This window comes from Lepidochelys kempii, chromosome 2, assembly GCF_965140285.1.
Source record: "Lepidochelys kempii isolate rLepKem1 chromosome 2, rLepKem1.hap1, whole genome shotgun sequence".
Classification (NCBI taxonomy): domain Eukaryota; kingdom Metazoa; phylum Chordata; order Testudines; family Cheloniidae; genus Lepidochelys; species Lepidochelys kempii.
The window spans coordinates 40,665,145-40,681,512 of record NC_136381.1 but is presented as its reverse complement, the minus strand read 5'-3'; the positions used below and the strand labels follow the sequence as shown (position 1 = coordinate 40,681,512).

At 40.5% G+C, this 16,368-nt stretch overlaps 1 protein-coding gene across 7 annotated transcripts in view; it reads right to left on the bottom strand.

Annotated features, from left to right (window-relative positions):
- STK3 (serine/threonine kinase 3) overlaps positions 1-16,368 on the bottom strand; it is a 291,185-nt gene that overhangs the window by 91,578 nt on the left and 183,239 nt on the right. For 4 of the 7 annotated variants that reach the window (XM_073330478.2, XM_073330479.2, XM_073330481.2 and 1 more), the window contains one exon: positions 9,641-9,816. In XM_073330478.2, the coding sequence (XP_073186579.1) occupies positions 9,641-9,816 (176 nt within the window). Of the gene's footprint in view, positions 1-9,636; positions 9,817-11,584; positions 11,704-16,368 lie in introns of those variants that run through there. The other 3 variants (XR_012157123.2, XR_012157124.2, XM_073330482.2) reach the window with 2 other exon arrangements.

Sequence of the window (16,368 nt, the reverse complement as noted above, 5' to 3'; positions counted from 1 at the left end):
GAGCAACCCCTAGGGTTACCATATTTCAAGTTCCCAAATAGAGGACACTGGCAGGGGGAGGAGGAGCTGGAGGGGACACCTGGGGGGTGCTGGAAGGGATATTTGCAGGGTGTTGGAGGGGATATCTGTGGGGGCACTGGAGGGGGTACCTGCAGCAGGGGTACCCACTGGAGGTGGGTTCCCAGTGTTGGGGGGATGAGCTGACTTAATGGGGGAGCCCCACCTGCCACTGCTGTCGAGGGGACGCTGCATGCGGGGCTCCTGCTTTCCTGCCATTCCCCTATACCCTTTTTTCCCCCATTCCCCTTTCCCCCCACTCCCACATCTCCTTGCTCCCTTCCCTTATCCCCTTCTCTTCCCCCTGCCCTATCCCATGCCCCTTCCTTCCCCACTGCCTCTTCCCCCACCTCAGCCCCCTTTCCCTATATTCCCCACACACACTGCGGGCACTCACCGTTGTCCAGAAAATTAGGATAAGGGCCATATAGGGCACCCAACACACGTAGAAGAGGAAAATGACTGGCACAAGGACCCAGGAGGTGGCGTCCAGCTTTAGAGGCAGGAGAAGCAGCTCCTGATTATCCCCTGTGCTCCCTGCTCAGGCCTCTGCTTGTGGTTTGTGGTTTGTGGGGGGGGGGGGGGGACTACACCCATAAACTCCCACTGATGCGGCTGGGCCCAATCCTGCAGGGGTGGGGGGCTGACACCACTTGGCCTGATCCTGCGCTGCCCCATTTTTGCGCCCCTGCTGGCTCTGTGCCCTGGGCAGCTGCTCCTCTTTCCCCACCCTAGTTACGGCCAGGGCCAGCTCCAGGCACCAGCATTCCAAGCAAGTGCTTGGGGCGGCAGTTAGAAAGGGGCAGCAGTGTTTCCGCGGTGGCGGCAATTTCAGCGGCAGCTCCTCTGTTCCGCCGGCCGTGGCGGCAATTCGGCGGCAGTTTTTTTCACTGCTTGGGGCGGCAAAAACTGTAGAGCCGGCCCTGATTACGGCCCTGAGGTGAGTAACCTCTCCTTCTTTGAGTAGTGTCCATAGGGGTGCTTCACGTTAGGTGATTCCCTAGCAGTAATCCTTTCAGGAGATCTGAGTTTCAGAAAAGAGTCCATTACTGAAGAAGAAACTTGTTGCCTTCTGCTGCATCTAATCTTGCAGCGTGAATTAGGGCATAATGGTAGGAAAACATATGCATCAAGGATCATGTTGCAGCTCTGCAGATTTCACTAACCATAACATCTTTGAGTAGAGCTACAGACAGACTGTGATCTAGTCAAGTGTGCAGCCACTCTTAAGAGAGGTGTAACCTCAGCTAAACCGTAGCAGGCAATAATAAATCCAGAGATTCATTTAGAAAGTCTCTGAGTGGAGACAGGCACTCCCTTAGACCTATTTTCAACAGAAACAAAGGAATCTAGGAGTCTTCCTGAATGGCCTAGTCCTGTCCAAGTAAAAGGCTAACGCCCTCTTAACATCTAGTATAGTATTAAACACAGACTCTTGTGTAGACTGATGTGGCTTAGTTAAAAAACCCGGAAGGCGAATGATTTGGCTGCAATTCAGAGGGCACCTTGGGTAAGAACTTTGGATGAGGTCATAAAGATACCTTCTCCTTGGAGAACAAAATAAAGGGAGGGTCTGCCATTAGAGCCCCCATATCCCCAAGCCTTCAAGTAGAAGTGATGGCTACCAAGAAGGCCATTTTCATAGACAGATGTAGCAGTAAGCATGTAGCTAATGGCTCAACAGGTTGTCTCATGAGACAGTTAAGAACCAGGTTGAGATCCCAAAGTGGTGTAACAGCTCTAATATATGGACAAAGATTGGTAAATCCTTTTAGGAATCTCGCTGTGGTCGGATAAGCCAAGAAATCTTCCACTGACACATGGAAAGCTGTTATTGCTGGTAAATGAACCTTGATGGAACACATAGAAGGCCTGAATTTTTCAAGTCCAAGAGGTAATCCAAAATTGAGGAAAGAGACGACTGGATAGGAGAAAGATGGCGCTGGTTACACCAAATGTTATATCTTACTTTCTTCAGAAATGGAATGTCTAGTAGATTCCTTTTTGCTATCTAACAGTATCTTTTGCACTTCCGACGCACGTGTGATCTGTAGTCCTGAGAGCCATTGAGGAATCAAGTTTGTAGTTGCAGGACATTCAGACTGGGATGAAGCATCTGATTCACATCCTGAGACAACAGTAAAGGTTTGATTGGGAGCTGCCACGGAGACAGAGAGGTGAGTGTGATGAGGTAAGGAAACCAAATTTTGGCTTGGTCCTTTGACTTTTTTGGTTCTTATTATAAGAGGTGGCTTTTGGGGTATGCTGTCTGTCCCCTTTCACTGACTGCATCCACAACCACAAAATTTGATGCTAGATGAGAAAATAAAAACTCAGAATCCCTGCCCAGAACATAGTATTTATCAAACCTCTTGCATGTGGCAGGGTTGGGGGCGGGAGATGTTGCTGGACTTGGCTCCATCATTAGTATTCTATAGTTCATTTCCGTGTTTTTACTGGATCTTCCCTTTAACAACAAATGCAGTGGGAGTACTAGTCGCTAACAGGATTACTTCTTGACAAGAGAGGCGCCTTTTACATCTTGGGGAGCCCAGCCTTCCTGACAGAAGAAAAGGCTGTTCAAGCCCCGCAGTAGGGGGAAAAGAAAAAAAATGTGTGTATGTATTTTAAGAAAAGGGGAACAAATGTTCCAACTATATGGTACTAAACCTACTACTACTAAGAACTAACTATAAAGCTAAAAGACTAATAAAAGGGGTGGGGGGGGGAGGTACACAGTGAACAGGCACATGCTAGACTCCACCACTGGCCAAAGGAGGTTGAGAAGAAAGTGATGGCAGTTCACCAACACAGCCTTATATAGCCTTGGTACAGGGCATGAGGAGGTGTAGGACAGTGGTTCTCAAACTAGGGGCGCTGCTTGTTCAGGAAAAGCCCCTGACGGGCTGGCCCAGTTTGTTTACCTGCTGCGTCCGCAGGTTTGGCCAATCGTGGCTCCCACTGGCTGCGGTTCGCTGCTCCAGGCCAATGGGGGCTGCAGGAAGGGCGGCCAGCATGCCCCTCAGCCTGCGCCGCTTTCTGCAGCCCCCATTGGCCTGGAACTAATTTTTTGGTTAGTATTTGGAAAACTAGCAAATAAAATATACTAGGATATTGACTATCTAGCAGTACAACACAAAGAAAATATACCTTCTGGATTGAAGAACTTATGCCCCACTTCTGCCAACACTTCTGCACAAGCATAAACCAATTGTATGCTTGCAGGAAAAAGTGGTAATCCCAATATTTTATTTCTCTGAATGCAAAAATAGTCCACCCAATTTCATTTTTTTAAAAATCCTTGTATAAGCAAAAGATCTTAAATATTTCCTTTACTATTAACTTTGTTTAAAGCTAAAATATGCATCTGACTTTTTTTAATTAATTGCAAAGTTTGAGTGGCACATCTTCCCTTTTACACCGCATTAACAAAAGCCAGATGCACTAATAAACTTGATATTACTTTTCCCTCTCCAGACATCTGAATATGGTCTGTTACCCTCCATTATTGTGGCACTTTTTGTTCTGCCCTTCTGGCTAAAGAGTAAAGTATTTGTTGGCTGCTACCATTGGCACATTATGTATTGCCTCGGGAGTGTGGTAAAACATAGTACAATCCTCCTCCCTTTTACAGAATAATCATATCATCTTTCATATGAGACTGGCCACTACCATCTGACATGGTGCTAGCTCTTCCACCTGGTATCACAAAGCACTATTACAGTATGTTAGCATTAGAGTGGGTCTGGAGCAGCATCCTTACTTTAGAATTAAAGTGTTAACTTTCGATCCCTAAACAAACATAGCAGTCACGATTGCCTGTATTCACTTTTAGAATCTCTATCTTGGTCCCATTAAGTATAATTCCACTTGAGATAGAATAGAGTCCTTTAGTACTAAAAGTTCTCTATTATTTATCTTTTTCATAAATGATTTAAAAGACTGTATGTCAGTAATCTAAAAAATTAATGTTGATTTCATGTAAGTAGGAAATTTATTATGCATGCTTCCCAGAGATTTATCCTTTTGGAAAGTCTCTTGCAGACCTTTCAGCAGTATTGCCAATAATTTTTTTCAAAGCATTCTAATTTGAAAAAAACATACCCGTTTCTGACTGCTTAAAGACAAACCGAAGTATTCTGAAAATAAATAAATACATAACAATTGCCCTACTGGTTAAAACCAATGGTCCTTCTAATCCAGTATCTTGTCTCTGACAGCAGCCAGTACCAAACTAAAACATTAATCCTAAATAAAGTAACTTATACTTTTATTCTTGTTTTATCCATATAAACATCTAATCCTTTTTTAATCCTCTTAGTCTCAATAATGTATTTTGCAACAACTGCCACAAATTAATATTGTTCTAGTCATGTTGGTCCTAGGATATGAGAGAGACAAGGTGGGTGAAGTAATATGCTCCAGACCTAAAGGGCTCTGTAAAGCTCAAAATCCTTGTCTCTTTTACCCACTGTTGTTGGTCCAGTAAAATATATTGGATCCATCTTGTCTCTCACAAATTAATATTGTGTAAAAACACATATTCAAGTTTTAGTAGGTTTTTAAAACAGCATCACCACTTCATGTAACTTTTAAAATGTTGTTTGTAATTTTTTGTGCTACTGGTTCATTCTATCAATCATCTGAGATTTCAAATAATTTTGTATATTTATTTAAAAAAATCTTTTCAGTTGAATTTTAAAAAAGCTAAAGCACTGAAGAGGTTCAATAACAGTAAGTCACTATATGATTTCTTGCTAAAGATTATAAATTATTTAGGCCTTGATACACATAGCAAACAAGTTGATACATGTGAGTAGTCTCACTGAGTTCAGTGGGACTACTGCTAATCTAGTGAGGAGGACTTTAAACTAGGTTCGCTGGGGGATGGTGACCTAAGCCCAGAGGTAAGGGGGGAAGTAGGATACTGGGAGGAAACACAAGGATGAGGGTGCAACAGGGGAGTCCTCCTTGGTTCATACTGAGAAAGCAGGGCAATTGGCACCTTAGGTGCCTATACACGAAAGCAAGAAGCCTGGGAAACAATCAAGAATAATTGAAAGTGCTGGCACAGTCAAGGAACTATGATGTGATTGAAATAACAGAGACTCAGTGGAGTAACTCACATGACTGGAGCACTGTCATGGATGGGTATAAACTGTTCAGGAAGGACAGGCAGCGGAAAAAAGGTGGAGGAGTTACACTGTATGTGAGGGAGCAGTATGATTGCTCAGAGCTACAATATGAAACTGGAGAAACCTGTTGTGAGTCTTTGGGTTAAGTTTGGAGGCAAGAGCAACAAGGGCAGGAGTGGCCAACCTGAGCCTGAGAAGGAGCCAGAATTTACTGATGTACATTGCCAAAGAGCCACAGTAATACGTCAGCAGCCCCCATCAGCTCCTCCCACAGCGCCTCCCGCCCACCAGCAGCTCCGCGGATCAGAGCCTCCCTTTCCCTCCCCGCACCTCCCGATCAGCTGTTTCGTGACGTGCAGGAGACTCTGGGGGGAGGGGGAGGAGCAAGGGCATGGCAGGCTCAGGGGATGGATGGGAGGGGTGGAGTGGGGGCAGGGCTTGTGGCAGAGCTAGGGGTTGAGCAGTGAGCACCCCCCGGCACATTGGAAAGTTGGCACCTGTAGCTCCAGCCCTGGAGTCGGTGCCTATACAAGGAGCTGCATATTAACTTCTGAAGAGCCGCATGTGGCTCCAGAGACACAGGTTGGCCATCCTCGAACAAGAGTGATGTTGTGGTGGGCATCGGCGATAGACCACCAGACCAGGAGAATGAGGTAGACGAGGCTTTCTTCGGAGAACTAACTGAAGTTTCCAGATCACAGGCCCTGGTTCTCATGGGGGACTTCAATCACCCTGACATCTGCTGGGAGAGCAATACGCAGACAAACCAGGAAGTTTTTGGAGAGTGTTGGGGACAACTTCCTGGAGCAAGTGCTGGAGGAACCAAGTACGGGCCATGCTCCTCTTAACTTGCTTCTCACAAACAGGGAAGAATTGGTATGGGAAGTACAAGTGGGTGGCAACCTGGGCAGCAGTGACCATGAGATGGTTGAGTTCAGGATCCTGACAAAAGGAAGAAAGGAGATCAGAAGAATATAGACCCTGGACTTCAGAAAAGCAGACTTTGACTCCCTCAGGGAACTGATGGGTAGGATCCCCTGGGAGGCTAATATGAGGGGGAAAGGAGTCCAGGACGACTAGCTGTATTATAAAGAAGCCTTATTGAGGGTGCAGGAACCAACCATCCTGATGTGCAGAAAGAATAACAAATATGGCAGGCAACCAGCTTGGCTTAACAGAGAAATCTTCCGTGAGCTTAAACACAAAAAGGAAGCTAACAAGAAGTGGAAACTTGAACAGATGACTAGGGAGGAGTATAAAAATATTGCTCAAGAATGCAGGGGTGTAACGAGGAAGGCCAAAGCACAACTGGAGTTGCAGCTAGCAAGGGATGTGAAGGGTAGCAAGAAGGGTTTCTACAGGTATGTTTGAAACAAGAAAAAGGTCAGGGAAAGTGTGGGACCCTTACTGAATGGGGGAGGCAACCTAGTAACAGATAATGTAGAAAAAGCTGAAGTATTCAAAGCTTTTTTTGCCTCGGTCTTCACAGACAAAGTCAGCTCCCGGAATGCTGCACTGTAGTGGGAGGAGGTGAGCAGCCCTCAGTAGTGAAAGAACAGGTTAAGGCCTATTTAGAAAAGCTGGACATGCACAAGTCCAGGGGCTAGATCTAATGCATCCGAGAGTGCTGAGGTAGTTGGCTGATGTGATTGCAGAGCCACTATCTTTTAAAACTTGCAGCAAGCTGGGGAGGTCCCAGACAATAGGAAAAAGGGAAATATAATGCCCATCTTTAACAAAAGGGAAGAAGGAGAATCCAGGGAACTACAGACCAGTCAGCCTCACCTCAGTCCCTGAAAAAATCATGGAGCAAGTCCTCAAGGAATCCATTTTGGAGCACTTGGGAGAAGAGAAAGGTGATCAGGAACAGTCAACATAGATTCACAAAGGGCAAGTCATGCCTGACCAACCTGATTGCCTTCTATGATGAGATAACTGGCTCTGTGGATACGGGGAAAGCGGTGGATGTGATATATCTTGACTTTAGCAAAGCTTTTGATATGGTCTCCTACAGTATTCTTGCCAGCAAGTTAAAGTAGTATGGATTGGATGAATGGACTATAAGGTGGATAGAAAGCTGGCTAAATCATCGGGCTCAATGAGTAGTGATCAACGGCTTGATGTCTAGTTGGCAGCTGGTATCAAGAGGAGTGCCCCAGGGGTCTGTCCTGGGACCAGTTTTGTTCAACATCTTCATTAATGATCTGGATAATGGGATTGATTGCACCCTCAGCAAGTTTGAGGATGACACTAAGCTGGGGGGAGAGGTAGATATGCTGGAGGATAGGGATAGGGTCCAGAGTAATCTAGACAATTTGGAGGACTGGGCTAAAAGAAATCTGATGAGGTTCAACAAGGGCATGTGCAGAGTCCTGCACTTCGGACAGAAGAATCCCATGCACCACTACAGGCTGGGGACCGACTGGCTAAGCAGCAATTCTGCAGAAAAGGACCTGGGGATTACAGTAGATGAGAAGCTGGATATGAGTCAACAGTGTGTCCTTGTTGCCAAGAAGGCTAAAGGCATATTGGGCTTCATTAGTAGGAGCATTGCCAGCAGATCGAGGGAAGTGATTATTCCCCTCTATTCGGCACTGCTGGGGCCAAATCTGGAGTATTGCATCCAGTTTTTGGGCCCCCCACTACAGAAAGGATGTGGACAAATTGGAGAGAGTCCAGCGGTGGGCAACAAAAATGATTAGGGGGCTGGAGCACATAACTTATGAGGAGAGGCTGAGGGAAGTGGGCTTATTTAGTCTGCAGAAGAGAAGAGTCAGGGTGGGATCTGATGGCAATGTTCAGCTACTGAAGGGGGTTCCAAAGCAGATGGAGGTAGGCTGTTCTCAGTGGTAGCAGATGAGAGAACAAGGAGCAATGGTCTTAAGTTGCAGTGGGGAAGATCTAAGTTGGATATTCGGAAACACTATTTCACAAAGAGGCTGCTGAAGCACTGGAATGGGTTACCTAGAGAAGTAGTGGAATCTCCATCCTTAGAGGTGTTTAAGGCCCGGCTTAACAAAGCCCTGGCTGGGATGATTTAGTTGGGGTTGGTCCTGCTTTGAGCAGGGGGTTGGACTAGATGACCTCTTGAGGTCTCTTCCAACCCTAATCTTCTATGATTTGTGTAAATTTACTTGTGGATAAATATTTACAGGTTCAGGACCTTAGAATTTACAAATGTATTCATTTTGTTTGTAATTATTGCCCATCCGTAAAAGCAAAACAGTTTTTACAACAGTTCTAAAGTAGTTTTATTACTACCATATAAACCACATTTAGATACAGATAGTTATTTTCCAATGAATAATGTACTAGTTATTTCACTTGTTGATTATGAAGATGCTGGCTATTGTATTTTTGTAGCATAGAAAAAAACAGTGTACTTATTCAAAAGCTTTATTCTTCTACAGCAACAGTTTATATTGTACTGTTTCACTTGCCGTATCATAGTAGCTTAAATGTAAGAGTCAGCTTTATTTAGAAAGACAGTAAGTGAAAACGGAGAAAAAAATCCCACACCTACAGCTGTCACCTAAAATTAAATGCAGTGTTTTTCAATTTCTGAAGGTATCGTGATCAAATTTAGCTACTACAGTGTAGTGAAGGAAAGATCATGTTAAAGCTACAATAGGTATGTTAAATTCCCTTGTTTAGAAAGATTAGAAAATATAAAAGAGTGGGGGAAAAAAAGGTTACAGCTATACATCACGTGTCCAAGTCAATCTTATCAGTTTATTTATTTCATTTTGATAAAAGAACATTTTAAAACTATATCGGTTTACTGGCTGCTTGGAGACAGTTCTTTTTGTCTCTGCCATATTTTTCATTGTTATCTTTAAAAAAACCCCACATTTTGAAGGAAAAGACATTCAAGCTAGTGTAACAGAGAGCAAACAGATCAACGTATTATTTCTAAAGATGTAATAATTTGTTCCAGAAATCACAGGAATTGTAATACAAGTTGTACCAAAAGACTCAAAGGACACATTAAATGATCTTATTCAATCTACTTAGGAGATATGTAAATTGCTCTGCCTAGTTTAAAATTCTTTCTACATGTCTCACTTGAGATATTAACTCAAAAAAACCCATTTACAGTATATTCATATTTTTGAAGGCTTTAATAAACTAGATCACACAAGAAGTTCGATAAAGATAAAAACTACAATACAAAATTGAAAAGCGCCAGGAATACATTTACTGAAAGGAATTTTTTTTAATGTTTTCACTCCAATCTACCACTCTCTTTTAGAAGTCATGTTCCGTGTTGTTATAACAGCTAGAACATGACTTTATTATTAAATATTTGGAAGTTATCCTTGAAAGATGACTTATTTTGTTTGCACTACTAGAAAGCTATAGAAAGGATTAATTAATTTTAGCATATATAAAATAAACAGTATGCAAGGAAGTAAACATTAGAAAAGTAACACTGTAAATGTACTTACAAAATCAAAATCTCCGTCTTGAGGGACTTTCCAGTTATCAGGGAAAACATTTTTGGATATGTGGTAGGGTTCAGGCATGTTCTGATTACAGTTTTCATGGCTTTTATTCTTGGAATCTTGTTTATCAAAGTAGTCCATGAAAGAAGGTCTTTGTACTTGCGGTGAAGTAGCGTTTCCTTAGTTGAAAGGAAAGGAAAAGTTAAAACTGTCTGAAGATGGAAGATTTACTGCCCTACAAAATAAGCTATGTTTATGAATTTATTGGACTAACTCTGCACTGATTCATGTAATGTCTACTTATTGTTATACAAACTCAAATATCAGTATGTACTAAATAAAAATAATACACAGTTGTAGCAGTTTAATTAAAGATGTGGTTTTAAACTGAATTAGCAAAACTGGTGCACAGATGGTGTATAGACAATGAGTAAATTACTTCACTGGCAGTTGAGAGTACTCCGCATATAACAGGATCATAGCCTTACAGAGCAGATGGCTAGAAAGTGCCATATAAATTACGGCATAAACTCCCACTCCCATTCTTTTCATAAAAGAATTATGTCTGAAATATGTTGCCATTTGTGGGACGTCAAAAGAGTTCACCCATCGAATAGAACAGTTAATCTATTAAACAGAAAAAACACTATATTAAGTCTATGTAACTATCTCCCCAGAGGCTACATCCAGAATAAAAGAATACTATGAATCATAAAATGTTGTACTCAAATAATATAAATATACAAATTCTACCAGTACAATAAAAAACATAATGACAATAATTAAGCAATCAATTTGCAAACACCGACAAGATAATAAGGTGATAAACAACAGTCAGCATGGATTTGTCAAAAACAAATTGGGTCAAACCAACCTAATAGTTTTCTTTGACAAGGTAACAAGGCTTGTGGAAGTGGGGTAGCGATAGATGTGGTATATCTTGACTTTAGTAAGGCTTTTGATACTGTCTCACATGACCTTCTCATAAACAAACTAGGGAAACAGAACCTCGATATAGCTACTCTAAGGTGGGTGCATAATTGATTGGAAAACCATTCCCAGGGAATATTTATCAGTGGTTCACAGTCAAGCTGGAGAGGCATATCAAGTGGGGTCCTATAGGGATCAGTTCTGAGTACAGTTCTGTTCAATATCTTGATCAATGATTTAGATAATGGCATAGAAAGTACACTTACAAAGTTTGCGGATGACACCAAAGTGGGAGGGGTTGCAAGTGCTCTGGAGGATAGGATTAAAATTCAAAATTATCTGGACAAACTGGAGAAATGGTCTGAAGTAAATAGGATGAAATTCTATAAGGAAAAAAAGCAAAGTACTCCACATAGGAAGGAACAATCAGTTGCACACATACAAAATGGGAAATGACTGTTTAGGAAGTAAGACTGCAGAATGGGATCGGGGGTCATAATGGATCACAAGCAAAATATGAGTCAACAGTGTAACACTGTTGCAAAAAAAGCAAACATCATTCTGGGATGTATTAGCAGGAGTGAAGTAAGCACTCTTACACTCTACTCCGTGCTGATTAGGCCTCAACTGGAGTATTGTGTACAGTTCTGCGCACCACATTTCAGGAAAGACAAATTGGAAAAAGTCCGAAGAAGAGCAACAAAAATGATTAAAGGTCTAGAAAGCATGACCTATGAAGAAAGACTGAAAAAAATTGCATTTGTTTAGTCTGGAGAAGGGGGACATGATAATAGTTTTCAAGTACATAAAAGGTTGTTACAAGGAGAGGAAGAAAAATTGTTCTCGTTAACCTCTGAGGAAAGGACCAGAACTAATGGGCTTAAATAGCAGCACGGGCGGTTTAGATGGATGAAAAACTTCCTAACTGTCAGGGTAGTTAGTCACTGGAATAAATTCCCTAGGGAGGTTGTGGAATGTCTGTCATTGGAGATTTTTAACAGCAAATTAGACAAACACCTGTCATGGATGATCGATAATCCTCAGTCGTGCCTTGAGTGCAGGGGACAGAACTAGAAGACCTCTCAAGGTCCCTTCCAGTCCTACGATTCTCTGATTCTATGACAAGCACAAGTAACCTAGTTGAAATGAAAAACAAGAACACTAGACAAACCTGTACTTTTTTATTATAAGCATTAAAAGCAAACTAAGTAAAAACCTAGATTGGGTGGAATTATCCTGTTTTAAAGAGAGAATAAACTACAGTGAGGGCGGAGGAGCAGGAGAATGTTGCAAACATTTTTTTAGGCATATGTATAATGTATGAGTGTGTGGGCTTTCTGATCTGCTGAGAAAAGAAATTTCATCAACTGCAAACCTGGACTGTGGTACACCGTAGTATATTTAAGAATTGTAAAACAACTACAGTGTGTATGCTTGCATTTTATTGTAAAATTTAAGGAGCTTTTTTTCTTTTGGTCTCAGTTCCTGTAAAGTAACTAGACACAAAAGCATGATATGTTCAAAGGATGCCATCAGTTTTACCTAAAGAAGCCCACAGATGTACAAAAAGCAATTTTTATTAACTATTTTTCCTTTAAGGGTTTGGAGGAAGCAGAGCTGTACCTTGATTTAAATAATCAATTTTAATCATGTTTTATTTATTTTCTTAAAGAAAGGTTTATTTTCACTGATAACCACTAAAACATGTTGATTTACAACTAAATAGAGTCTTTACACTAAACTTGGTACTATTTTTTTGCTAAGCGGGAAGATGCACTCTATCTATATACATTTATTTAAACAGTAGCATAGCTTAATTTACATTTATTGAGATTCTTAATTTTTACAATTCTTATGTTAGAAAACAGTAAATGATGCATTTCTAACTTACTAGATGATGAACTTTTTAACTGTGATTTATGTCAAGCTCTATATAGATGGAAATTCAAATTCAATTAAAAATGCACAAAAACAGCATTTATTTATTTTATTTAAATTAAATAAAACTACCTTCAATGTGCTGGATACATAAACTTTTTGATTTTTTTTGTCTTATCAAAACATGTTTTGCATTAAAAGTAACTGATTTTTTAAGCAAAGAAGCGTTATTTGAAGGTAGTGAATTGAACTTATTGTTCCTGGTCATCACGTCCTTCAAGATTTTAAAATTAGTAGAGCTCTTCCTCTCACAACTTGTTTACTTTCCTGCTTTTTCAGCTGCCAACTGGTTTCTTAACTTTGAATGAACTAGTCATTGAACTGATCTAGTTCAATAAATTGTAATGAAGAAAATATTCCCTCTGTACCTGTAGAAGAGTCTGGTTTAGGACTTCAACAAATTCTGGGGCCAGGCACTTAACCATTGACTTCCACAAGCTCAGTGATCTGATTTTCTTTAAAACTTTAGAAGCAAACTGCTTACTACAATTTTTGTGTTTAATTTTCATGATTTTAACACATTATTATATGTGTGGGCTTTAACATATGTTGTCAATTTCAAATTTAATTTTAAATAGATTTTTTTAAAATAAACCAATATTTAATTTAAATTAAAAAAAAATCAAACCCCCCCCCCAAAAAAAAAGAAAAGAAAAAAACCCCAACCATTGATTTTTATCTACCCTGGAGCAGGACTTGAGAGTGCAAGTAGCCTGGTTAATATTTTTTGAGTAGCCCACAAAATCAGCCTCCCCTCAGTTAGCCAGAATCACAGGTATATGAAAAAACCACAAATATAATTTGGTATTAGACTTCCTATAAATTAATAACAAACTTACTCACTTTTTTTCCCTTTCTACTTTTATTCATCCAACTTTTTCTTTCTAAGGTACATTGGTGAATCTTTTCCTCTGTGTCTCTGGCACTGTGGGTTTTGTTTGTTTGGCTTTCCCCATTCACTATAATTTTACTGCAATATTAGTAGTTGGTCTAGTTTCTTTTCACTCACTAACCTTTATTTCTGTATTGTGTTTTCTCCCTACTGCCTCAGCTTCATTCAGTTATTCTCTCCTACATGCCCTCTCTACATCTTTCTGTTCTAATAAGCTTTCCCTCTGAGTTTCTCATTGTTTCAACCATTTCCTTTTTTTTTTTTTTTTTTTTTTTTTCAAATAACGGCTTCCTGTTCCCCAGAACCTGCTCACTTAACTCTTCCACTCCTCTCTATCCATGGTGCTTCCTCCATTTATTCTGTGACGTTTTCACATAAATGTATGTATGTTTCCACACTTTACCCAAGTCTCCCTTAGCTGTTGCCCCAGTTCCCTTTGTAAGCCCAGGCAGCTGCTGCCTCTATTCATCTTTTCAAATATGGACAATCACACACACATGCACCAATGAGCCAAATTCAGGGCTTATCCAATGTCTCTGCTTCAGGTCCTGTTTCTACTTCCTCTCCTATGGCCTGATTCAACTCCATTTGAATTCAGTGTGACTTGAATCAGGTTCCTGGCTCTCTGCAGTCAGAGCTGGAGAGGAGGAAAGTGGGGAGGGGGGAGCGGGGGGGGGGGGCTGGGGGGAGAGCCATGATCCAACAGGAGATAGCAATAGCATGGCTCCTGATGGAAGGAGGCCGAGGTGCTGGGGAAAAAAATAATACCTATTAAAAAAAATCTTTATGATCCCCCCCAGCTTTTACATTGTATAGTTTATGTGGCCAAAAAGTAACTCAGCTATTAGCATTAAAGAGGCAGACGCAGGTCTATAGTATTGCGTCATCTAACAACTAATTATTTTTCTTCCTGCTCTGCTTACTGTACTTATGCTTCATACATAAGACATAATTATGATCAGAAAAAATAACAAGTTTATTTATGACAGATACCATGTCGCTCCCCCTCGTTCACAACAAACAAATAAGCTCACTCTATATTTTCCTTGAGCTACTCTTGAAGATTTCAGAGCTACATAAAAATTTCTATTAAATACATGTCAGGAGACTGAAAACATCTGTAAACCTAGGAAAAACTAAAAGAAACAGTATCCTTGCCATTAAATGCAAATTAAGGAAAGTGGTCAGCAAGATTAGAGTTGAAGCTTCTCAAAAATGAACAAATCACATTTAATTTGCACTCTGAGTCACCTTTTTGGGGGAGTTCGAGTGGGAATTGTAGAACAACTGAAGTGTTCAATTTACTTAAGGAAACTTAAAAAGAGGAATTTATAACTCTCTTATCTCTGACTAAATACGCTCCCTGGTGCATGACTGGGGCTCCTTAGCATTATGATCATTACTATAATAAAAACAATGACAACAAAAAGTAAGCAGTTATAATCACCCCACTTTAAAGAAAACAAGAGTTGCTTGTATCCACCACAATACAGTAAAACTCTAAACTAATACTCTCACAACTATGAAAGGATGGATTTTCTAAAATTCTCTCATGTCAAATAAAAATAGTGGGAAATTAAGATTTTCTCTATCATTAAAAATAATGAACACGACAGAGTCTTTATAGTTTAACCTGTACAAACGTAGTTAATAATTCACAATGTGGTTAACATGTTAAAGAACGGTTACATATCCTACAGTAACTGTTGTTCTTTGAATTGTTGTAGTCAGAGTGGACCTCGTGTAGGTGTGCATGTGTCTCTGGCATGCAAGCGTGGAATCTTTTGAATAGCAATGTCCTTCCGGAATGCGCATGCAGCCTGTGCCACCTTGTGCAAGGGCATAAAGAGTGGAATGGCCTCAACCTTGCTTTAGTTTCTTTGCAATTCAAAGCCCCTTGGTAGCTGAGGACTCCAAAAGCAGTGAGGGAATAAGAGGTCATGCATAAAGCTGTGCAAATAACTGATTTTTCTGTTTGCTGGCAAGCCAAAAAATCAAAAAATATAAAAAAAAGTTGGGATTTTTTGGTAAACCAAAAACACTGAAAACAATTAGTTTCAGGCTGAACAAAACCATTTGTTTCATTATTGACTTTTTTTAATCCTTTTTTAAAATGAAATTTAAGTAGATTTTGAAACAAAAAGTCATTTTTGAATTGAAAAGATTTCAGTTTTTTTCAATTATTGGGGTCTTTACGACCGAAACAATTTAGTAAATTCAATGCAAAATTGCAACCTTTCAGTTGACCCACATCTACATTTTTCAGCAAAAAATGTTTCATTCAGAATATTTCACCCAGGTCTATATGTGGCATCCACACTGACAACATGTCAAAGAACTACAATTATCATAGTATGACTAATCATTCTTTCTTCTTTGGCTATGCATCCTTACACAAGGAGTATTCTCTTCAGAATGGTGGGGATGAGGAATATCAGCTGTATCAGCTGAAGAGTATCATTTCCACAAATTTGGCATCTGATCTAGCAATTAAGTTCAGTGTATAATGCTTGACAAATGTGAGGGTAGCTGCTCCACGTAATAGTCTTGCAGATTTCAGAAATGAGCACATTGAGGAAACAGGCTGATGGTGCCACTTGGGCTCTGGTGGAGTGGGCCTTAAGAGTCAGTGGGAGAAGTACATCAGCAGGCTGGTAGGACAGTGAGAGACAATGTGTTACTCATTCTGAAAGTTTCTGTGATGAAATGACCAGATCTTCGGAGTGGCCAGCCAAGAAAAATAGACATAAGGGCAGTTTGAAAGATTTGTTCCTACTGATGTTCTTTCAAAGAGCACTGGATATATCCAAGGCCTAGGGCTTCTTTTTCCCTTTTGTAGAAAACTGGCTTTGGAAAGAACACAATTAAGTTGATTGATTGGTTTAAGTGGAACTCAGAAACCACATAGGGGCTGAATTTTGCACAATGTTTCAGTACCATCTTGTCTTTATGAAACAAGGTATGAAGGGGT